This window comes from Vicia villosa, linkage group LG6, assembly GCF_029867415.1.
Source record: "Vicia villosa cultivar HV-30 ecotype Madison, WI linkage group LG6, Vvil1.0, whole genome shotgun sequence".
Lineage (NCBI taxonomy): Eukaryota > Viridiplantae > Streptophyta > Magnoliopsida > Fabales > Fabaceae > Vicia > Vicia villosa.
In genome coordinates, this window is record NC_081185.1 from 145,961,996 (window position 1) to 145,986,794 (window position 24,799).

General features: G+C 35.1%; 2 protein-coding genes across 2 annotated transcripts; both read right to left on the bottom strand.

Moving 5' to 3' along the window:
• Positions 1-12,146: 12,146 nt before the first annotated feature.
• LOC131614911 (alpha-L-arabinofuranosidase 1-like) lies at positions 12,147-15,784 on the bottom strand. The gene is made up of 15 exons (XM_058886445.1): positions 15,617-15,784; positions 15,455-15,509; positions 15,070-15,278; positions 14,860-14,981; positions 14,595-14,748; positions 14,401-14,470; positions 14,122-14,267; positions 13,939-14,037; positions 13,572-13,835; positions 13,372-13,443; positions 13,174-13,277; positions 12,895-12,951; positions 12,600-12,795; positions 12,368-12,509; positions 12,147-12,244 (listed from the first exon to the last, which is right to left on the bottom strand). The coding sequence occupies exons 1-15, from the start codon at positions 15,782-15,784 to the stop codon at positions 12,147-12,149; spliced, it is 1,956 nt and encodes a 651-aa protein (XP_058742428.1).
• Positions 15,785-19,488: 3,704 nt separating this feature from the next.
• LOC131614912 (uncharacterized) lies at positions 19,489-19,833 on the bottom strand. The gene has a single exon (XM_058886446.1). It carries the CDS (start codon positions 19,831-19,833, stop codon positions 19,489-19,491), a length of 345 nt encoding a protein of 114 aa, XP_058742429.1.
• Positions 19,834-24,799: the final 4,966 nt, after the last annotated feature.

Sequence of the window (24,799 nt, forward strand, 5' to 3'; positions counted from 1 at the left end):
CAACAGGTCTAGCAACATCCCCAGCAGAGTCGCCAGCTGTCGCACGCTCGCGAAAAATGAACAGAGTCGCCACCAATATATTTATCCCATAAGGGAAAGGAATATCAGATAACCTAACAAAGGAAGGAACGGGGTCTTGCGACCAGAGAATCTAGGTGCGGGAGTCGGTTACGCGAGGGGAAGGTGCTAGCACCCCACGCGCCCATCGTACTCGATGGTATCCACCTATGTTTGTTTCTATCTAAAGGGTGTCTAACTATGTCTATGTCTAAATGCGAATGAATGCAAAATGTAGGGAAAATAAATAAATATACTCGCACGGGCCCTACCCCGCTGCCTACGTATCCTTTTCAGGAATCAGAGTTACCGTAGCTCGGCTCACAATTTTCTGTTTGTTTTTGTGTTTTTTTTAGTTGGGCGGAGTTAACGTTCGCGCTCTTGCATAAGGGATCGCCTACGATGCGTACGAGCGGAAATAACGGTGCCCTTAGGTGCCAACAAGGCAAAAGAAAAGGAAATGATTGGTTTGTGTCTTTTAGGGTAATTCCATGATGACGAGAGCCTACTACAAGGTCTCGCATCACTTCCTCACTTTTGTTTTAAGTCTGAACATTTATTAGGTTTTTTGAAGTGTTTTTGGTTGGTGTTTTTTATGGGGATTTTAATTTGTGACTTAGATCATACCAAAAAGAGTTTTGTTTTGCATATTTAGAGAACGCACATCGAGGCCTACGCCACAATCGTTTCTCTAAATAACGGTTAAGAAATACATCGAGGTTTCACACCTCAATCATTTCTTCTCCGCTAAGTAAAGGAGATACAAAAAGAGTTCTTTTGTGGATATTTAGAGAATGCACATCGAGGCCTACACCACGATCGTTTCTCTAAACAACGGTTAAGAAATACATCGAGGCTTCACACCTCAATCATTTCTTCTCCGCTAAGTAGGAAAGAACATACATCGGGGCCTACACCCCAATCATTTCTTTCCTACTATGAAATATAGTAGCGGTATGATCTTCATCGATACTTATTAAGTATTTTAAAAGTTGAAAAGAAAAAGAAAATGATAAGGGAACTAATCCTATTTCTAATCTAAGTTGTCTACACAAGGGAGTAAAAAATAAAAGCTATACAATTTATTAACAAAAAACTGCGCATGGAATAGGTAGAGGAAAATCAATATGCGACAAATAAAATTGAGAATTATAACAAACAAACTATTATTCACAAGCACATATACATCTATTAATTCTATACAAAAACGAGACTAAAAATTAATTCCTAAGTCTATCAGAGAATTATTTACGAAGAAATATTAGACAAAGAAAATTCAAGTGTTGTAAAAGAAAAGATTTATTAAAAGGGTTAAAAGCGATTAAAAAAAAAAGCGAAAATCATGACAATTATTTACACATCCTATGATATCTAAAATTATTTTATGTGTTTTTTATTTGAGTTAAAAAGAATTTATGAAACAAAATTTAAAAGAAAAATCTAAAATCTAGACAGCGGGGGTGTATCAGTAATTTGGAAATGAATTAAAACTAGTTAAGAGACAAACTGGGCCCAAACAGAGGGGTGGCAAGAGCAGTAGCGCTCAGGCCCAGTTTGTCGGGTGGTGGTGTGTTCGTAAGGCAAGGGTACGCTTCAGAATTGTTGCAGGCCCAGATAATCTCGTGGCCCAACTACACCATCCATTTCCATCTTTTTGTTATTTCACTTTTATTTGTTTTTATTATACAGCATGTGATTATTGCATCATATGGTTTATACAATTAGGACGCAACATGATATGCAATAACCTCACCTCAATTGGTCACGTTGGAACTTAAGTTACTAGAGGGCAAAATATCATCCGAGCCAATTAGCACTCGACACATAGCATTCTAATCATTGACATGAAACTAACATGAAATAAAATGGGAACGGGGACGAATAAGGATACGCCACGTCATTCAGCCATGCAAATAGCCAAACAAAACTCAGACGTCGGAGAACTTCTCCGATCGTCTTCTCCGGGGAGCCTCGCGGCGGAGGCGTATCGTTTTTTCCAGAAATAACAGAAACCACCATCGCTCAGCTCGGTTTTCTCTGCTCTATCCAAATCTAGTCTCCATTTTCCTTAAAACTCCATCTATCAACTAAACCGATTACGCATACGAGACCTCAGTTCCATGGATCTATTCTAACAGCAATATTAGACAAATCAACGTGTTCATGTTCATTCCTAACCTCCGATCAAACGATTCACACGTTTCAACAGCCGTTATTTCAGGAAAACAGATCCAAACATCAAGAACACAAAGCACGTAAGAATGCAACACATACATTTCGTGACTTATCGTGGATGAATAGCATGCTGAAGAACGTTCAGTGAACTCACCTGTTGATCTTGAAGACAAGAAGAGAAAGAAGGCGCCACTGGTTTAAGTCCCGAACGGTGAAGATGCTGACGATTGCTGTCGATCCTTGTTGCGAATCTTCAACCAAGAACCGGACTCAGCTTTGGAGATCTCGCCATTTGTACCGTAGTGATGATAGAGTCCGCTTCGGCTTGATGATGGAGATGGAAGAAAATGTAAATCGGTTGCACTTGTTGTTTGAGGCGATAGTGATGACGGTTCCGGATGAAGGTGGTGGTTGTTGATTTGTGATGATGCTGATTGATGTGAAGGAGCTCTGGATCGATATAGAGATTGGAGAGGATGAACTGAAGTGGTTGTTGAAGTTTGTTACGGTGGTGGTTAGGGTGGTTGAAAAAACGGTTATGGTGGAGATAGGCGAGAGATCAAGAGGGTGAGAGTGGAAAGAGTGATGAGAGTTGTGTGAAACTGAAAAGGAAAAGCGTGATCGTCCGCGTGTGTTGTGAAGGAGTTTTCTTATATATCATGAGTGTACATGGTAGCTATGGTGATGTGTGTTGTATTGTAATATTTTCCTTTCCTCACTCTTTCACGTGCATGGGCTTTCAAAATAAGTGATGTTTGGTGTGTTGTTGCAAACAAAACTCAAACTCTACTTGGTTCAACATGTCCATGGTGATGGCTTTGCACACTTATAACTCTAGGTGTGCTCCATCATTTGATTCAAATTTGTGCTCAAAGTGAAGAGGGCATGGGATTGAATAACTTTGATGTTTGGAAGTTGTTGAGATGAAGTTTGGAACATGCTAAGAAATGCACCCAAACATCACTTGGCCTAACTGATCCTGTTTTGTACACAGACTTAGATTTTTGACTCATATTTATGGCAAAATCATGACTTGGCCAAAGCACTACTTTGAGCTCTCGTATCTTGATCCACACGCGTCCAAAATCAATGTTCTTGAGCTCATTAGATAGACGGCACGGCGAAGAGTAGTTAGAGACCAAGCTTGCCCAACATGGAGACTTGTGGAGGAAGAAATTTGGATCTGAAGTTGGCACACCAAGTGTTTGTGGGAATGCTGCGCGCGTGGCCTGGATCTTGGCCTGGATTCTCGGCAACGTGTGCCTTGGCAAGGTCATGACTTTGAGGCATCATATCTTCCAAACCACATACCCAAAACCGATGATTCTTTGCTCATTGTGTAGAAGGCATATAGGAGAATAGAATGATATCAAACTTAGATCAATTGAGTGCTTGTAGTTTTCTGAATATTGTCTCAAAGATGGTACGCCATGTGTTTGTTGAAATGCTTCACGCATGACCAAAAATCTGCCCAGCTTTGTGACTTGATTCAAATAAAAACCTCAACTTCACACCTTGATAACTCTTCAACCAAGCTTCAAATGGAAAAGTGTCCAACTACAAAGTTGTTCTCCTCCATGAGAGGAACAACTTTGATGTTGGAAAATTCTCCAAATAATGTCATTTGCCATGTGTAAATTGATGGTGAAGTGGACTGTTCATCAAGCTTTTAAGAGCCCAAAATTTTCTAAGTACAAAAACTTTCCTTTTTTGATTATTTTTCTATTTTTGGCAACTTTTGTCAAACTCCCGACTTTATCCATTCTTTGACTTTTCTTGACCGAATCTCCGCCAAAAGTCAATATTCGACTAATTCTTCCGATTTCGACCCAAAAGTCAACTGTTCTGATTTTTCTCCGATTACTGGTGAAATTCCCGATTAAATCTCTTCCGGTCAAATCCAGTCAAACAAACACATCCACACAGTCAGTATGAGAAGTTTTCCACACATAGAAGCCACTTCTGATTAAATGTTGAGCAGAAAGTCAACTGGTTGACTTTAGTCAAAGAAACCCTGATTTAAAGAACCAGATGATTTGCAAGCTTGTACCCTCTAATCGATGCCCTGATTTGAAGCAGAGAGACACCCCAATCCAGGAGGACTTCAATGAACCTAGAGCCACATGATTATACCTCAGTCTCCTTATTCTCTGATCAAAATTCTTTGCAATAGAGCTTTTTCTTGCTGGCCTTTGAATAATACCAATGATATGAATGCATGAGTTGGATTATGACCTAAAGGATGTATGTATGTGAATTATAAGCCAGATGAATAGGGTAGGACAAATTTGGGGTATGACAGCTGCCCCTATTTAATCGTCTTAAACTTGAAGGTGAGATTGGCGCTAGCCTTTCGAACATTCAAGGTAGAAGATGATTAAATATCCAAGACCTAAAATTTGTCCTGAAAAGATGGTGTCAGTGTTATCCTTATTTTTGCTATCTGCTGGGGAAAGAGAAATTTTTGTTTTTCTGGTGGAAGAATTTATAGTGAGTAATGGGTTTGAATGGAGATAGCTTATAACGTGGTAGCGGTGCCGACACGGGGTTTTCAAAGAGAATGGTTGCATGAAACAATGATCGAAAGGAAAAGACCTCGCGCGATTTACGACTCAACGTCAGGACTGAAAGGAATAAGATCTCGTGGCGATCTATGACTCAACATCGAAAGAAAATCTCGTGCGATTTTCCACACTTTGGGGAAGGAATAAGATCTCGTGGCGACCTTATGACTCAATATCAAAAGAAAATCTCGTGGCGATCAACTCGTCAACAGAAGAAAAAGGAATAAGATCTCGTGGCGATCTTATGACTCAACATTGAAAGAAAATCTCGTGCGATTTTCCACACTTTGGGAAGGAATAAGATCTTGTGGCGATCTTATGACTCAACATCAAAAGAAAATCTCGTGCGATTTTCCACACTTTGGAAAGGAATAAGACCTCGTGGCGATCTTATGACTCAACATCGAAAGAAGATCTCGTGGCGATCCACTCGTCAACAGAAGAAAAGGGAATAAGATCTCGTGGCGATCTTATGACTCAACATCGAAAGAAAATCTCGTGCGATTTTCCATGCTTTGGAAAGGAATAAGATCTCGTGGCGATCTTATGACTCAACATCGAAAGAAAATCTCGTGCGATTTTCCACACTTTGGAAAGGAATAAGACACCGTGGCGATCTTATGACTCGACATCGACTCGACATCGAGGGACAAAAGAAAACATTGTGTCATACACCCATCAGAGATTGAAGATACCTCGTATCGGCACCGCAGCTTAAAAGTGTTTGTAGTATGATAGCAGATATCAGGCAAAGTTTGTACAGGCAACAACTTTGAGGGGATGGGTCATTGTTCTGATTCAACATTAGCTCCTATTATCTGGCTCATGCTTTGTATGCATGTTTGAGTTTTTATGGCGTAATGATCCATTGTAATGGATACGCTACGCTTTCGAGGATGCAATGCTATATGCAATGAATACTATATGCAGAGAGTGCCTAATAAAGGCCCTTGGTGGGACAGAAGAGTAGGATCGTTGGGGTCCGTTGCTTGTGATCTTGAGCCATCATCGTGAATTGATATTGGGACCCTACAGTACCAAAGATTATTGGTAACTGCGTTGAGGGTTGGAGCATAGCTCTGCTGGGGATGAAATGACCTTGCTCGACTTTCCTTACATCCTAAGCTGCTTGGGGAATCACGAGTTTTGGGAGACCACTCTTCGTCTGTCATATGGAAGAGGGATATGGACCTTTTCAGGTGCTTCATGCTTACCAGTACTGATGAATTATACTCTGGAACTTTCACGTGGGATGATGATGACCTTGGTGACACATCATGAGCCAAGGTGATGGCTAGAACCTGCAACCTGCACAGAAAACAACGTTTGGATGCAAATGGCGTCCCTTAGAACACTTTTATGTTTATGTAACATCATGTTTCGTTTTGATTTTGTGATTATTGCCCCCATGCTTTCAATGCAATGTTTAATAATGAATTAAATCACATCTCGCATGCGAAAAAGAAAGAAAGAAAGCTTTTGCATCAAAAAATCATTTTATTGATGGAATGCCTGTGAATAGGCTTCTGTACAAGGAAGCAACTCCTAAATGAGGTAGTTGCGAAAAAGAAAATAAAATGCAAAGAGTAAAATGGCAAAGAGAAATGCTCGGATTTCCATTAAAATCAGTGTCGCACTTTAACTGAAGGTATGTCAGATATGCCGAAAAATATTATTTAAACACCAAAGCTAATTTTCCTAGATAGTACACTCAATTAGCTTTCTAACGGTACAGGGTACGCGTCAAACGGACGTACGAAACGGGAGATATGAATTTCTTAATTTGCTTAATTTTTCCTTTTGCGCCCAGTGTAACCGGTTACACCAGAACCCGTAACCGGTTACGGATACGCCAAAAGCCCAGATTCTCAGTTTTTCAACAGCGTAACCGGTTACACCAAAACCCGTAACCGGTTACACTGAACCAGAACCATTTTTCTGCGTTTTTAAGGATTCTATGACAGTTCAAAAGTGCTTATAAAGTCATCCCCTGCATTACTAACCAGATTCCCACGAATTTAAAACATGCATTTTATTCAGAATCATCAACTAACAAGGATTTAAGGCAAAACAACATAATTAGCTTCATTGATCCATTAGTTATCACACAATCCCTAAACCCCCAAATAGAACCCCAACATGCAAAGCCCATGGTTTCTATCTAAGGACTCACCTTAGAGATGAAATCAGATGATGATGATGATGTAGCAAGATGGAGATGATGACAGGAGCAAAGGTTGGACAGAATCTGATGCATGCAAGGTTGAACAATTGGACCAAGTTTTGAAACTCTTCTCTTCTTCCTCTCTTTCCACGCTTCTTCTCCTCTTTCTCTCCCTCACAAATTCTATTTTTTTTTATCAAGAAAGGAATGAGGGATCCAAACATGACTCTATTCTACTTAAGGGCGAAAATACCATTATACCCTTCCTATTGCCACTAATAGGTTTAGTTAGCACTAAAGACCAATTAGTAGAATATACATCATATTTATCCATCTTATTCTATACCAATTTATAAAGATCGAATAAATATAATGTCGGGTATTACACTAAGGGAAGGATATAATAGTCATTTAAGACATCATGCGAGGATACCTTAGCAATTTGGGACAATCATCTTTTAAACCGAGGCAACTTCGAGGGACTAGATGATATCACTGAATAAGGCAACCTTTGCTTTAGGTATCCTCGGAATCGAGGGACTTTGACTATTTAGTATACTTAGAGGCAACAGAATTATAAGGCAACAGGCAACAGAGGCAACAAGAGGGATTACCCTAAAGGTGTGTGGGTGCAACAATCACGTGGTTAACTCCAATGATATTTATCTTGTAATTAGGTGATTCTAGATTCAATTCATGGTTTTCACTCCCTAAATTACTAACCACGCAATTAAAATAAAATAAAGCAGAAACAAAATTTCCTACGCTATTACAATAAACACCTGCGGGGATGGGGAATAAAAACAGAAAATAAGAGGGATGAATAATTAGTTTAATTATCTTGAGCCTTGATCTTCCTCGAACCCCTGATCAATCTGAAAAGAAAAAATAATAGGGGTGAGTGTAGGAGAGATTCATCGACATTTGAAAATAAACCCTAATTTAGATTTTATAAGGCAAAATAAAATAAAATAAAGTTATTTAAACAAGGAAATTAGAAAACTTAGCTTTTTCGGTAGGGTGAGGCGCGTGGCTGAAAGATCTTTGATCAACCCTGAAAATTGGGCATAAAGAAGAGAAATGTCAGTGCATTTAAAGATCTACAAACCTAACTGATTAATACAACCAGATTAATAGAATAACTAAAGGCAAGGCAAACAATACAAGGTGAACAAAAAGTTTTGAAGCGAGGGTAAACCCTGATTTTAGGGAATGAGGTAAAGACCCTAGGTTGATGGATGACATCTACCTAACAGTGATTAGTGGTCATGATGAAATCAAAGTTTAAGGTACAAAATAATTTTAATTAGCCTAAAATTAAATTATTACCCTAAAATAGTTACTAGCTAAAAAAACCAATTTAAAATAAATTATTTTTAATGTTGCAAGAAAAATCGGGTTTTTGATTAAATAATAAATAATAATAATTTACTATAAAAAAACCAATTTAAAATAAATAAACAATATAATTATAATAGAAAAGGAGAAAAATAATAGAATAAAAGTATTCATGTAATTAAAAATAAAAAGAAAATTAAAAAGCACTTAGCTTTAATCCTGTGTGGTTGGTTGGGGAGGATCCATGGTGAGCTTGCATGTTCTTAGCCATTAGATTAGTCCTCTTGTGCATCCAGTGGTGTACGTTTGAGGGTGCGTCGTATGTCCTGATGAGCGTGTATGCATTGGATCTGTGAATCAGAAATAAAGAAAACAAAGAATCAAAATTCTGCAAGGGAGAGGATTCGAACCAACTCCCTTTAGGCCATCAGCATCTTTCTCTTGCCAGCTGTACCATATGCGTTTGCTGATATTAAATGAGAACAAAAGAAGAAATATGTAATCGAGTGCTTTAAAGGAAAAAAGTCAACCAAACAGCATGTGGGACCCAGTGTTGCTACGCATGACCAATTAAAGTTGGGGAGAGAAACCAGTTTTGCTGACCGTCCAATGGCGTTATGGGAAACATCCACGCATATAGTCAACAAGTCCATCGTCCCAGTCATCATCTTCTTCCTCCGCCCCTGCGGATTCAGCCACCACTTTACCTGCGGATTTTGCTTCCATTCGCCATGGCCAATCCTTGAATCTTGGAACCTGCAAAACACAAAATAAACACACAAGGGAAACACCCAGATCCACTAATTAAGGCCCCAGGAATCTAATGGTGTTGTTAGTTTGGCCGGAAATGCCCCGAAAATTAAAATACGAAGAAGAAAAGGCTTGTGCCCTAACAATGGTGTAACTCGTTCCTCGCGTGTAACCTTCAAAGTAATGGTTCCAATCCCTTCTAAACATCATTATAAACTCACATGCGTGGTTAGTTTGCATTGAAACATGGTAAATCAAGACTTATGAAAGTAAAATATATGAATGAATATGGGAATCATGATACATGGATTATGGACAGTATGGCATGCTATGAATCATGTAAACTTACCATATAATACCTTAGGAAGAAGATTGAATGGCTATTTGTCTTTGAAACTCCTTGAGTGAAGAATAAGAGAATTGCACCTTCCTTTGATATTTTCTTTTTCTTTGAAACCCTAGTTCTCCCCTCCTTCTCTTTTTTCGTCCTTGGAAAGGCTGCCCTTGTTGGCCTTATATAAGAGGTGAATTAGGGTTAAAAAATCTTGGAGAGAAAGCATGAGATTATTTGAAGAAAATATTTGATTGATTTCTTTTATTCTTTCATGAGATCTTTCTAAATTTGTCCCATGCTATTTTCCAAACCCTTTCACGTGTAACCTTAGCCATTTAAACTTACCAAATTAATCTCATAACTTTTTACAATTAAATCTTGATTTTACTTGATTTAATTTTGAATTTAAATGAATAAATTCAAAAATAAAATAATAAAATCATGAATTATTGCATGAGATAGTCTTATGGGTCCCAATCATGATTTTTGAATTGATTAAAAATAGGAAGAATAAACATGTAGATTTTCATCATTTAATTATGATTTGATTTTATTTTATTTTATTTTGAATTTAAATGAATAAATTCAAATTAAAAGAAATAAAAATCATAAAATAATGACAAATGCATTTTTAGGCCCCCCATAAGCTTGGAATCACGTGGATAACATAAAAATATGAGCCTATTACTTAAAAGTTTGAACTTTGTTATTTAGGGTTTCATGCTTTTCTTCAAATTTCTCTAACTTCTGACAGTCATAGCTCTCTCAATTTTAAACCAATGAAGGTGTTCTAGGACTTTTTGGAAACCTCAAGATGTCTTCTACAAGCCACTTTGGAACATATTTTGCATTTGGATATTTTATCTTGATGATATGGCTCATGACAAAAAACAGCTTTTTGCGATCTTCTAGAAGGACCTGTAATGTATTGGCTTATATCTCTTATGCGGAAGCATTTCTTGACATTGGGCCCAACATCAAAGTTATAGAGAATCAAATTTCCTTGAGAATGAGCTCTGTTTGAGGAATTTTTGAGAAAGTATAAGAGAGTTATGGCTGGTCAAAGTTCGGTTGACTTTTACCTAGAAACCCTAATTTAGAAACTTAGGTTTTTGATGATCTTGGAGCTTTTCTTGATGGATCATGATCAACCTTTGATCAGATGAATGATACTTCATAATGAGGATGCTGACCAAAAATCAGGAGTTTTGACTGTGGTTTGACCATAGTTTGACTTTTAGATCAACCAGTCGATTATTGATCGTTTGAGTAGTTGATTGATCAATCTTATGAACCAGGGCTTGAAAATTGGCATGAGGGTCCTTTGAGGCATATGTGAGGTTATGAGGTCCACGTGAATTGTCAGAACTTGTTTTTTCTTTAGGAGAAGCCAAAACCCTAGTTGTGGGTTGTTTGTTTAGGAGATAAGTAAGTGTGCCCAATTCTTGCATATGCTTGATTAACTGAAGATCATATGAGTCAAGATATATTGAAATATGATGGGCAAATTTTGGGGTATGACACAAGGGCATATGCGGAGTTCATATTTTCTAGAATTTCGTTTGAAGTTGCAGCATTATTTTTATTTTAGTTTTTGGTCGTTAGTTTCGGGCATGAGTTATGTTTTCGACCCAGTTGGGTTGTAAACCGAATTCCTTGTTTTCCATACACCTATGTTTGTCCGTACACTATTCACTCACATTTTACTATTCACGATTTTCATCTTCCAAACCTTGGCTTTTTACGAGATGTGAGACGAATTTGGAAGACAAAGGTTCCTTCAAAGATAAAGATTTTCGTATGGAGGATGTTGCTTAATAGAATTCCAACCAGAGATCAACTTTCAAGGAGAGGGATTCTGCATGATATTCATGTTAAGGTACATGCTTGCTATTTGGAAGATGGAGAAACTTTAGCTAATCTGTTCTTTCAATGTAGAATAGGGCTAAAGGTATGGGAAAATATTTTCCGTTGGTTAGATATGGAGGAGGAGAAGAATGAGGACGGTAGAAATCATTTCCATTTTTTTTTACAGTATTGCAAGAAAATCTAATGTTGGTGTGATTTGGATGGACACTGTGTAGTGCTTAGCTTATGGTTGATGAGAAACAACATTATATATGTTTAATAACATAATTAGTTTTGTTGATGATATTGTGTCGAACATTGAACTGATCTCGTGGTTGTGGTTGTAATTGGAGTAAAGAATAGAGTGTGTGTTAGATACTATGACTGATGTAAAAGTCCTAGAGACTTCTTAAATTTGTAATGTTTCTTGTATCGAGCAAAGGTACCCCTTGTACTCTAATTAGTCCATTTTTCTTATAAAAATAATTTAAAAAAAAATTTGGTTAAATTTTTTTTTTAGCTTTTGATGAATGGACAAACTTTCCATAGACTTCTTCAAGTTTTTTGCCACCACTTACATATCGAAAATATTTATATGCTTAAAGGTCCGTCTTTCTCTCAAATGTGCAGTTTTTATTTGTTTTCCCAAGTGTATCAATTTCTTTTTTTGGTTTGAGTATATTATATTTACTTAATTTGATATAAAATTTAAATATTGATATATATATATATATATATATATATATATGTATATATATATATATATGTATATATATATATATATATGGATGGCAAGGGAGAAATAATCTATGCAGTAGAAATAAAACTCTATACATTTTTTTCATTAATTGCTTATAAACAACTTTCTCCCATTCTTCCAATATAAACAAAAAAAACCATCCAACATCATATTGTTTTAAATTAATAAATCTAGTGATGTAACTGAATAAGGAGGAAGAGCAACAATCATGTCATTGCTTGCATTAAAAAGTGGAGTTCTTTTAGGCACAATTTGCACATATAAAAAAATTGATAAAAAAAATTATATATTGCAATAATTCTGATTAAAAAATAAAAAATAGTTTCTATTTTTAAAAAAAATTGTAAATTTATTTTGTTTAAAAATAAAGTGTACCTTTGTTGGTTCTGAGAAAGAATTCTCATCCATTTTATTGGAGGATGTAAGCACCACCATTGACGAACCAAATTGTTGAACTTTTGATTTTAAACCATTTATTAAAATATTAAAATTTTCCGTTGCATTTCCAAAATTCACTGCCTGCAAAAGTTAATAATTCCAATTTTATTTAATTTTTAAGTAAGTACGAAACACTAACATTTATCTTTATTTAAATTAAGTTATTATTACCTTGACTTTTAGATAATTGTTTCCATCTTGAGAATTTTTATACTGAATTGCTGATGCAACAATTGAGCTAGAAGAATTTTGAAGAATTGAATTAAGAAAGGTTGCTCCACTAGAGTCAATAAAAAATTGTTGGAGCCAATAACTTGGAGTTCTATAACTTTCATAAGAGTTAAATACAACTGCATCTGGCATCCAACTGAAAATATATAGAAAATAAATTAAATAAATCATCTCTGTTTATATAGATGTATATAAATGGTAAATAAAAATGAATGGCAAGACATTAGAAAATTACGCTCTGTCATTTGTGTTTACAAAGAGGGGTGCATAGGCAACCATGCTGACGACATCACTGTAAAAAATAGAAAAATAATTGAAATTTATGTCAAAATTGATGAAATGTTGGTACGTTAAACCAACTCAATAAGTTATTGTGCAGGAACATTTGAATGCAGAAATGACATTTCAGCTAGTAGAATGTTGGAAAAAAACTAATGGAATGTTATATATATATATATATATATATATATATATATATATATATATATATATATATATATATATATAACCTAACCTATTTTTTTCAAGTCCAATAAGAAATGCAGCCTCAGCCACAGCTGCGTAAAGGCTTCCATTTCCCGCATCTTCCTTCCAAACAGCATACTCACTAACAAATGCCTATAAAGTGTAATTAATAAAACATGAATAAATTTTTCCAACAATTAATAATTATTTCAATAAATAAATTCAAAAAAATAATTAATAATCAAACCTTTGGTCCGGATCGTAATGCATTATCAAACCTTGTATATTGGGAAAACATCTCCTTTGAATTTGAATAAATCTAATAATTGAAAAATATATATATAACATGTAAGTCACTTTACATCAATTCAAAATTAATGATAGTAAAAAGTAATATTTTTAAAATTGAAAACAAATATAAATAATTAAATTAAATAATATTTTTACATGAAAATCATAAAGATCTGCTGTATGATTGAGTGGTTGTTGAGAACCGTCACAATTTGAGATAATCTGAATGTCAGGATAATTATGTTTTATAGCTTCATAAAATTTGAGATAATTTCCTTCATAATTATATTTACCACAATCTTCATTTCCTACTGCAACATATCTCAAATCAAATGGGTGTGGATGTCCCATGGAAGCTCTAAGAGAACCCCATTTTGATTTTGGAGAACCTCTCGCAAACTCAATACCATCTAAGGCTTCCTATTAATTAATAATCAAAAAGTGTAAATAAAATAAATAAATAAGTTAATTAAAATTATAAATACATTTTAAATAATAAAAAATAATATTAAGAAAATTATACTTGCACAAATGGTGATATCGCAGACGTATTAACTTCATCATGATGACTAATACCATTATTAAACACCCAAATTGGAAATGCACCAAGATCCTCAGATAACTGTTTAATAAACAAAAATATTAATATTTTTTAATTAGAAAAGAAAAATATTTAATATTGAAAAAAGTATTAAAAAAAAATTACTTGAAGCCCCTCAAAATAACCAAATCCATCATCTGTCCAATACTTCCAGACATCACCATAGTGGCCAGGTCTCTCTTCCCATGCTCCAACTGTATCTTTCCACCTAAAAGCATTTCTCAAATAATCTCCTTCAACATAACAACCACCTATAACCAATAATAAAAATTTAGGGATCAAATAAATTTTTATAAATTAAAATAATATTAATAATCATTTTACTATCAATTTCAGCACAATTAATTAAAGTTACAAAATTAAACTATTATTATTTTATCATACCTGGAAATCTAAAAAATTTTGGCTTCAAATCCGCCAACATTTCAAAAAGATCTCTTCGAAAACCATGACCCTATTCCAAATTTTAAAAAATAATTTAATTATTATTATTATAAATATAATTATTAATAAAATAATTGTATATAATTTAATTATTATAATAATAATTATTATTATTATTATTTTATGCATAATACCTTGTATGTATCTAATGGCATGGCTGAGATTTGATCTAACCATAATACTCCTTTTTTAGTTGTTGTTATTTGTAGATTTGAATTGTGATTAGTACTTTTGGCTTCAAGAATTGTTTCCATCTTACTCCACTTTGTAACATTAACTCCAAAAGCTCTGATATTCATTCATTAATAACTCAATAATTAGTTTATTTTAGTTGGATAATAATAAAATAATAAACAAGATGTCGTTTCAAAAAATTAATTAAAGAAATAGAATTATAACCTTATTTTGGTTGAAGCTATTTTGACACCATTATCAGATCCAACAAATGAAACTTGTAAATTAATTGGACCAAGTGATCTAACATAGAACACTACTTTATATTTCTTCCCTTCCTCAATATTCTGTTTATATAAAACATTGTAAAAATATTATAAATAACTCCAATTTTCTTTAAATGATAAATAGAATGTTGTATTAATTGATACTCACCATTCCCCAAAAACCTGGATTGGAAATACCGACACCACCTCGAGGACAAGATTTTTTATGACAAAGAACATCCATACGTAATGCAATTTTATTACGCTCAAAACAAGAAGAATGTTCGGTTGATACGATAATGGATGATTGATTTTCTCCAATAATTGTCCATGGATAAATATTTGAGGTCCCATTAGTGGAAACTTCTGCTTCAAAACCTGAAACATTAATTTACAAAAGATATATAAAATAGTGAAACAGATCTAACGACTAGAATAAATATTAAAAAGGAAACAAAATTAGTAACATAAAATTTTAAAGTAAATATATGAAATTTGTTTCTTATTAGGAAAATAAACTCAAAGATGAATTTTTTCAGTGACAATATATATACCTCTATTATTCACAAGTTCTGCCCATAATCCCCCAGCTCCAGCATGATTTATCTCCTGAAAATTATATATTACATTAATATATTATAAGATAACATTTCACGCATACAATAATTTATATGTAATATTAACAATTATAAAAATCAATTAAAAATGTAATTTACTTCAAAAAAAGCTCCAAAAAATGTATCTGGAATAAGTCTTCCAGAACCGGCATCAATCACTAGTTTTGATGTGATCTCGTTAGAATTAGCATCTACGTGATATTCAAAAATGATCAAACATACAACTAAGGAGAAAATAAAAGAAGTGAAAGAAGGTAAGAAAGACATTGTAAATTTGTAATATATTTTGATTAATTGTTTTCACTCATATTTATAAAGGAACAACAACATTATTGAAGATGACGATAAGGATGATTTGTTGTTAGCAACATAATCTATAATTTGATTGTTTTCTATTTTCAAATTAAATTATTATAAATAATCCTAAATTTGAATTAGTTTTTTATTTTTAAACAACATTACCTTATTATGTTCTGACGTGTGAAATAATTATATTCCCCTTATCTCATAATGGCTGTACGTACAACTCTGTCAGTGCACAATTAACATATACTTTTTAAAGATCTCTTACAGAAAAGTTTGCAATGTTATTAAATGGTAAACACCATATATATATATATATATATATATATATATATATATATATATATATATATATATATATATATATATATATATGAATGAATGAAATGTAATTATAGTGCGTGGATGATATAGTATTTGAAATGACACATGTTATGCTTTATATAAGGAGGGTAGTTAAAAACCGTCTCCATGAAATTTGACGCCTAATGCAGGTGATCCTTCGATCTAATCCAACTGTGGGTAGTGTGCTTGAGGTCGGAATCACGTTCCCTCAAGTGTGGTTGAGTCTCATGTTATCTACGGGCCTTTACACGCAATGCATGATATTGGGCCTTTCGACGCGAGCCTTACGAGCAGCCTAGAACAATTTTCCCCTAAGCCAATGTTCATACTTGAAGAATAAGGGTTTGTCGTGCATGTTTTAGTTCGGCCTCTAGTATAAGGGAGAGAGTGGAAAATATTAGATTGGACATTAGTAACATTATGAACAGATGCATTAAAGACCGTACCCGTGATTATAAATGTTTACTAGGGATCCTCGATGCTTGGATTTATGCTTGGAAATATTGATGCCTTCTTATACCAGAGTCCTCGTGTATTATGACCAATATGAAATATGATATTAGCAATTGGTGGCGCGGTTCACGTTTCCCAATACCAGTTACTATAGATCGTGCAATTTCATTTTGTTGTAAGATATACGGAGAGCCCTATATTTAACATCCCCTTTTTCGTTTCTCATGGATCTTGAGAACCTTTTTTCTTCACGTCTCTTTCTTTAAACTTTGCTAATATCCTTTGGCTACGTATCCTTTAACCTACACCCCTTTGGATAAATGTTCAACAAGAACCTTTCGAGTCAGTCTTTTTTAAGCCTAAAACCTTTCTCTCTTTTACAATCGTTTGCTACGTTAGGGTTTTTTAGAGAAGGGAATTTGTAAAGAGAAACTCATCATTGATGGCGGGACAATATGTGGTGATATATACTCTAGAAAGATGTTAGGGTTTTTGGCCCTTATGAAATCTTTTTCCATTGATGACTTCAACGAGGATGTGAAACTTAATTTGATATCAACACTATGCTTTAACTATTAGTTGTTTCTCTTTACATATTAGCAATAATTTTAAATGAATAACTCTATTCTAGGAGCTCAAGACGCGATAAAAGACAACTCAATTGTGTTTGTAGATCGAGAGACATTGGTAGCTTTATGTATCTAGTATTTGTGTGAATATGAGATTTTCTTTTTAAACTTTAAGGTTAAAGTATTTATAGTAGTATTGAGCCAGGATCCTATGCCCCTCGAGAATAACAACCATTTTATAGAGATGTGGGAGTGGGTAGTTAATCCTCTATTATTTAGGAGAGTGTGGTTAACTTCTCCATGACTTCTTCCACGCTATTGTGGACCAAGGAAAAGTCACACTATGGCAAATAAGAACTTAGACAATGCTTTTTTTTATCATCTTAGGCACCGCTTTCAAGCACTATCTATTTAGGCGCTGTTGTACGCATATGCAACACATTTTTTAAATGTAAAAGTGCCGGCTTAAGCGCAATTTAGGCAATGCTTTATGTTAAAAAGAGCTGGCGTAAGTCCTCTTTAAGTAGCACTTTTCGATAAAAATGTCATTGTAAGTCTTTTAAGGCAGCGCTTTTTGATAAAAGTGCTGGCGTAAGGCATCATTAATAAACACTTTCTGATAAAAGTGTTGGCATAAATCCTTTTTAGACAACTTTTTTTGATAAAAGAGATGATGTTAGTTTTCTTTAGGCAGCACTTTCTAATGAAAGTGATGATGTAAGGCATCATTCAAAAGTACTTTCTGATAAAAATGTTGGCGTATATCCTTGTTAGACATTACTTTTCTGATAAAAGAACTGGTGTTAGTTCTCTTTAGGCATCTCTTTCTGCTAATAAGCATTGTCTTATATATACTTTACACAATTATTTTGTTTAACTTAAGTCGTCCTTAGCCAACTCTTTTATTAATAAGCATTGGCTCAATTAAAAGAGATCAAATATTTTGTATCATCATATTCAAATCATTTATGGAATAATTAGAACAATGACTAATTTTTTGGCTCATACCACAATCCATGTCATCAACTACAAATCAAAGTAACATTTTATCATCGATATTTGAGTCATATAGGAACACAATGATTTGTAATTTGAAGAGGTAATTGAAATTAGGGTATATCAAATTCCAGACATCCTATTACTTGTTGGGACATCTGATCTGACACAACGTGTAACACCCCAATTCTACCCCAATATTTATTCATAAATCTGAGTATAAAATTTCAAACATTCATATGGGATATCACATTTCGTCATTTAAATCATTTACGACATACACACCTTCACATAGATACATAGCACATATAATCAAAATGGACAACTATAATAAATTATTTAGTCTCCAAAAGTCACTTCATCGAATAAAATTTAACCACGCAGTGGATTCACAAAACTTCCCAAAAATTAAGTCAACACCATAGCATCTTCACAAAACAACTTCAAAGTACAAATTAAATTGCAAAACGTCATTGAAAATTCAGCAAAACAAATAATTAATAAAACACGCGTTTGTCCCCCGAGTGCTATGTATCAGAGCGACAATCGAAACGCAGAGACAATATTAATCCCCTAAACCCCACATACAATTCATCATACCCTCGTTTATAGAGCAAGAACCCCACCCTTACCTTTGGATTGAAGGTCTCTCTAATTTACGTTCCGGTCAAAATCCCCCAAAATCGTTCCGCTATGAAAATTGCTCGTATTCTCTCTTCTCCTATTTTCCTCTTCTCTGCTGCTTTGCTCTTTATCCACAATGTTATGTTTTCTGGTTATGTAAAACCTTAGTGGTGTACCCTAAGTGCCTCACTACTAAATTTGGGCCTAAACAAAATTATTCACGTACAACACTTACCTCTAGCCCATCTAATTTACTCACAGTATACCCCCTTTACTCTTAGTCTCAAATTCTCGGTTTAATCTTAATTACTCGATAAATTCCCAAAACACCAAATATTATTCTAATAATATTTCTAATACTAAAAATATTAAAATTCACGATCGACTCTCGACCCGTTATCCCGCAAAAATACCGACTCGGTCGCTCACAATACGCCAAAACTCAATAAATACTAAAATAATTCAAATTAAATAATAAATCGATATACAGGTGTTACAAATCTCCCCCACTTAGAATATTTTCGTCCTAAAAAATTTACCTGATCCAAACAACTCGGGATAGGATTCCCGCATCCTGCTTTCCAACTCCCGAGTCATGCTTTCTCCAGCAGCTCCCGTCCAAACCACTTTCACCAACGCAATATCCTTGCCTCTGAGCGTCTTTGTTTCACGGTCCACAATTCATACCGGCATCGTCTTCACCATGAGATTATCCCGTACTTGCACATCATCCATATGAACCACATGCGACGAATGGAAAACATACTTCCGGAGTTGTGATACATGGAACACATCATGCAAAATCGAAAGATTAGGCGGTAACGCTATTCTATACGCCACATTTCCAAAATTTTCCAATATCTGATACATACCAATAAAACAAGGAGTGAGCTTCTTAGACTTCAATGCTCGCCCAACACCAGTCACAGGTGTAACTCTAAAAAATACATGGTCACCCGCTTGAAATTTCAAATCCTTCCTTCGCTTATCATGATAACTCTTTTGTCTACTTTGTGAAGCTTTCATCTTTTCTCGATTCAACCTCACCTTCTCGATAGCTTATCAGACAATTTCTGGTCCAAGCACCACACTTTCTCCAAATTCATTCCAACACAGAGGAGTCCTACATCTCCGACCGTACAATGCCTCAAAGGGTGCCATTCCGATACTAGAATGGTAACTATTATTATATGTGAACCCAATCAATGGAAGGTAAGTATCCCACGAACCGCCCTGCTCAAGAACACATGCTCTTAGCAGATCCTCCAATGATTGAATATTCCTCTTCATCTGACCATCCGTCTGAGGTGATACGCCGAACTCAGTCTCAACTTAGAACCCAACGCCTCTTGCAAACTCTTCTAAAAATCAGATGTTAAACTCGGATCTCTATCCGGCACGATACACAAAGGAATGCCATGCAGCCTAACAATCGCACTGGTATAAATCTCCACCAACTTCGACACTAGGTATGTGATGTTAATAGGAATAAAATGAGCCGACTTCATAAGCTTATCAACAATCACCCAAATAGAATCATGTCCTCTTGAAGTATTAGGTAATCCCGTCACAAAGTCCATAGAAATACTGTCCCCCTTCCATTCCGAAACTTCTAACGGTTGTATCAATCCCGCAGGCTTCTGATGTTAAACTTTCGATATGTAAAACAGGAAGACACACTTCCAAAACAATACCTAGCAAAGACTCTTGACTAAGAACTATACTTAGAGTGACTTAAAAGCTTCCTCCAAGAATAATGAACATTATATGCTTAAAAGCTTAAGAATGAACAATGGAGAATTACAACTCTAAACATCAGTCCTACTCTCATATCTACATGATATTCGAGAGGCTCGCACATACCAACTCTTCTAGAGAGTGGCTTACAGACTCAACCTTAATAATTTAAACTTTTACATCTTCGACTAGTAATTTTTCCTAGGTTACAATGCTTCTATTTATAACCTTTTTCCCAACTGGATTTGGGCTTTTAATCACAGCTTATTGGCTGCTACAAATCAGCATAAAACTTCTGCACAAAGATAAGTCTTCAATCAAATCTTCCTAAATTATCTCCATAATTAGAAAGTGAATATTCTTCTTGATTTAGACTCGAATCTTCCAAACCTAACAGTCAGCTCTACATAGGATAGCATAATATTCCCAGAATATTCTGAATCATTTAAATCTTGAACCTATCTAACAACCCAGTCCAAACAATCGCGATGTCAAATAGCTTCTGCATAGGACATCTTGTCTGACATGTTGCTTTAGTTGATAGAACATCTTAACTCAACATTCTTCTTCATAGGACATCTTGTTCAACCTGTTCTTTTAACCAAGATAACACATCCTGTTTATCACAGTGTTGCTATATTTGTTTTACTAAAATTAATGCCTATCCTAAATCTAGAGAACTGATAATAATATTAGGTTAGACAAATTGAAATTTAATTATTTTCCAATTAAGCATAGTTAGGAAACTCATCAAACCAAATAAAACTAAATAATGGTTTAAGATTCCAACTAGATATATTAACTAGCAGCCCAAACCAACTCTAATTCCTAAAAACAAGCTCAATGCAACATTCAACATTACCTATCACAAGAACTTGTTATATGTACATCCTATAGTTGGCTCTTAAAAGTGCTCTATTAGTACATCTATGATGACATATTTCACTCCAACATTAAACATCCCCTTTATTTCTATTCACAACCATATTTGGCCTTGGCCATGTATTATTTTTTTAGAGTTTCTAAAATTAAGTATCTAATGAGTGTGTCCAGTTTCCAATTTCCTCTCAACTAATGCAGAACTACCTCCAAGAAGTATCTCAGTAACTTTTGAGAGAAATAGAAATCCATTAAGCAATTGATATAAACCATATCTAAAACATCTAAATAAACATTTTTAGAAAAGGTAATATAATATATTAAATATTAAAATAATATTGCAATAACTATGAATTTTTAAAATAACATCTCCTCTAAGTTAAAAATATATTTTATTTTTATAATTCTATAGAAGCTCTCATTTAATTTTATATGATAGTCTATAAGCCCAAAAGAACTTTTAAGTAAGAGAAAACTATGAATGTAGTTTAACTAATGACCTAAAGGTTAAAAGTTAAATGAATTACACAAGAAGATATTTTGATTTGTTTACTAATTTTCCATTTGAATGCTAAGATGCACAAGTCTATAACAAATTTTTTTATTGCTCTTGTCCCAAAGATTCTGAGCCCTCAAGAGTTAGATGAATATAAGCCTAAATTCCCTGTTGGTTGTTTCTATGAAATTCTCTCAAAACGGTTGGTTGCAAGACTAAAAAGTATTCTTAGTAGGGTGGTTTCTGAATCACAACATCTTTTGTTACGGGATGACAAATGTTAGATGGTGTTCTAGTGCTTAATGATATAATAGATTTAGCAAACAAAGACAAGAAGCAGTGTATGCTTTTGAAAATTAATTTTGAACAACCTCACGACTGTGTGAGTTAGAATGACCTCATGTTTATTCTTATGAGTATTGATTGTGAAGATAGATGGAAGCATGCATCTTCATTGGTAGCACGTCAATCTTAGTAAATGGGAGCCCGACAAATGATTGCAAGGTTAAGAGAGGCTTAAGACAAGGGGATCCTCTATCCACTTTTATGATTTCCATAACAGTAGAAGGTTTGGCTTTCCTAATCAATAAAGCAGTTTGGTTAGAAGTTGTTGCAAGGTTCCAAATAGATGATCAAATTGAGCATAAGATTCTCTAATTTGTAGATGACACACTTATAATTCGGAAAGGTAGTTGGGAGAATTTTTTGAGTTTGACTGCAACTCCAAGGGGTTTTGAATTGGTGTCAAGGTTAAAAGTGAACTTCTTCAAGAGCAAGCTTTTTGGCATTCATATAGAGGAGAATGTCTTGGAGGCAACATCTCAATTCTTATCTTGTTGTGTAGAGTCTATACCTTTCATGTTTTTTGGCATTCCTATAGGGTCTAATCCAAGAAGGTGTGAAACTTGGAGACCTATGGTTGATAGCATGAATAAGAAGCTCTCGTCTTGGATAGATAATTGGCTATCACTAGGAGGAAGAGTAACATTGATGAATTATGTCTTTCCAAGCTTACCTTTTTATTTCATGTCTTTTTATAAAGCTCCTAAGAAGATCATCAAGGAAATTATCCAAATTGACAACATATTTCGTGTCCATGGTAATGAAGACAAGAGAGGAATCAATTGGATAAAATGTAGTAATATTTTCAAACCAAAAGAGGCTGGTGGCTTGAAAGTAAGGAACATGTAATCTTTTGTAACACCCATATATAAATACATGCATCAAATCATATAAGTATACATGAATCCAAGTATTTGGTACTGAAATACCAATAAGTTCCTAGACAACACATTATACATATTAATGCCCAAATACTAAAGTTCTACACAATGGCATAATACATACAAGATGTTCAAAATAAAAAGCTAAGAACTAGATCAGACAATGATCTCAAAAGAACTCCACAACGGAAGCTTCGCCATATCCAAAATAAGAACAAGGAATAAGGAAATCAAACTTCTTTCTCCTTACCCTTCGCGGAACCTGTAGTACCTGAAATCAATATATAATGGGGTGAGATATAAAATCCCAGTGAGTTCCCTATCCTATGGATCCTCTCGGCTTTACAAGGTTCTAATCTATAAGTCTCAAGTCATAAGGAACTAGACCTTGAGTTCTCACACTAACATTATATGGAATCATACTTAGAGTTCAACAACTCAACACAAGATTATTAATCGGAAACCAATACCAAGGCATCCCCATATTCCCGTCCCCTTCTACGTCTAGGAGGTGGCACGAGTGTGTTGCTCCACAATCAAATAGAACAAAACAAGAATGCCCATTAATGAAACACGTACCCGCAATCAAAGAGTTATCACCCTTGGTCTTCTTAGCATCCAAGGTATAAACTCTACCAGTACCCCTTCCTTGAACTTGATTCCTATTCTGAGGACAATTCCTAGCCATATGCCCTTCTTGATGACAATGGAAACATTTCGCCCCTTCAAAGGCACATCTTCCAAGGTGATTCTTACCACAACTACGACACACCGGAGGTGCACTAGACCGAGGACCTCGCACTTGCTTTCCTTTGAAAGCTTGTGGCCTAGGTCGAAATTGTTGGCTTGGCCTTCCTCTTTCATGTTGATTCTTCTTCTTCAAATCTTCCTCAGCTTGAACTTTCTTCAAACTAGTCTCGGCCACATAACATTGTCGCAACAACTCTGTATAAGTAGTGAACTCCCTCTGGGACACACTATGTGAGATATCAGCCCTTAAACCAAACAGAAACTGGTCCACCTTCCAACCCTCATCAGGAGCATACGCGGCCTGCCTAGAGTAAGCAGCCAAAATTTCAAACTTCTCAGCATAAGTAGCTACTGACATATTGTCCTGCCTTAACTGCTGGAACTCCAACTCCTTCTTAGTCCTCAGTGAACTAGGAAAGTATTTCTCCATAAAAGTGGTCTTGAAATTCTCCCATTCCTTAGGTACTCCCTGAGTAATCATCAAAGCAGAAGCACCCTTCCACCACCTCATAGCTGGACCTTTCAGCGAATGAGAAGCAAACACTACCTTGTCCTCTTCACTACAATGTACGATCTCAAAGATTCCTTCTACATTGGCCACCCACTCATGCGCCTTTATAGGATCTAATCCACCATGAAATTCCGGAGGATTCATGCGAATGAAATCTCTATAAGTCCCACCTACAGCTTCGGGCACAACCACTGGAGCATTATGACCGCCATTCATCTGTTGCATCATCTGCAGCATGAACTGATTCTGCTGCTGTTGCATCTGTTGCATGAACTGGGGCCATGGAACATTCGCACCGCCATCCGGTGTATTCACTTGTGGAGGTCGTGTGGGGGGTCGACCACGAGTCCTGCGTCCGTCCGCCATGTTCCTGGAGGTTATCAAAATGGGATTAAG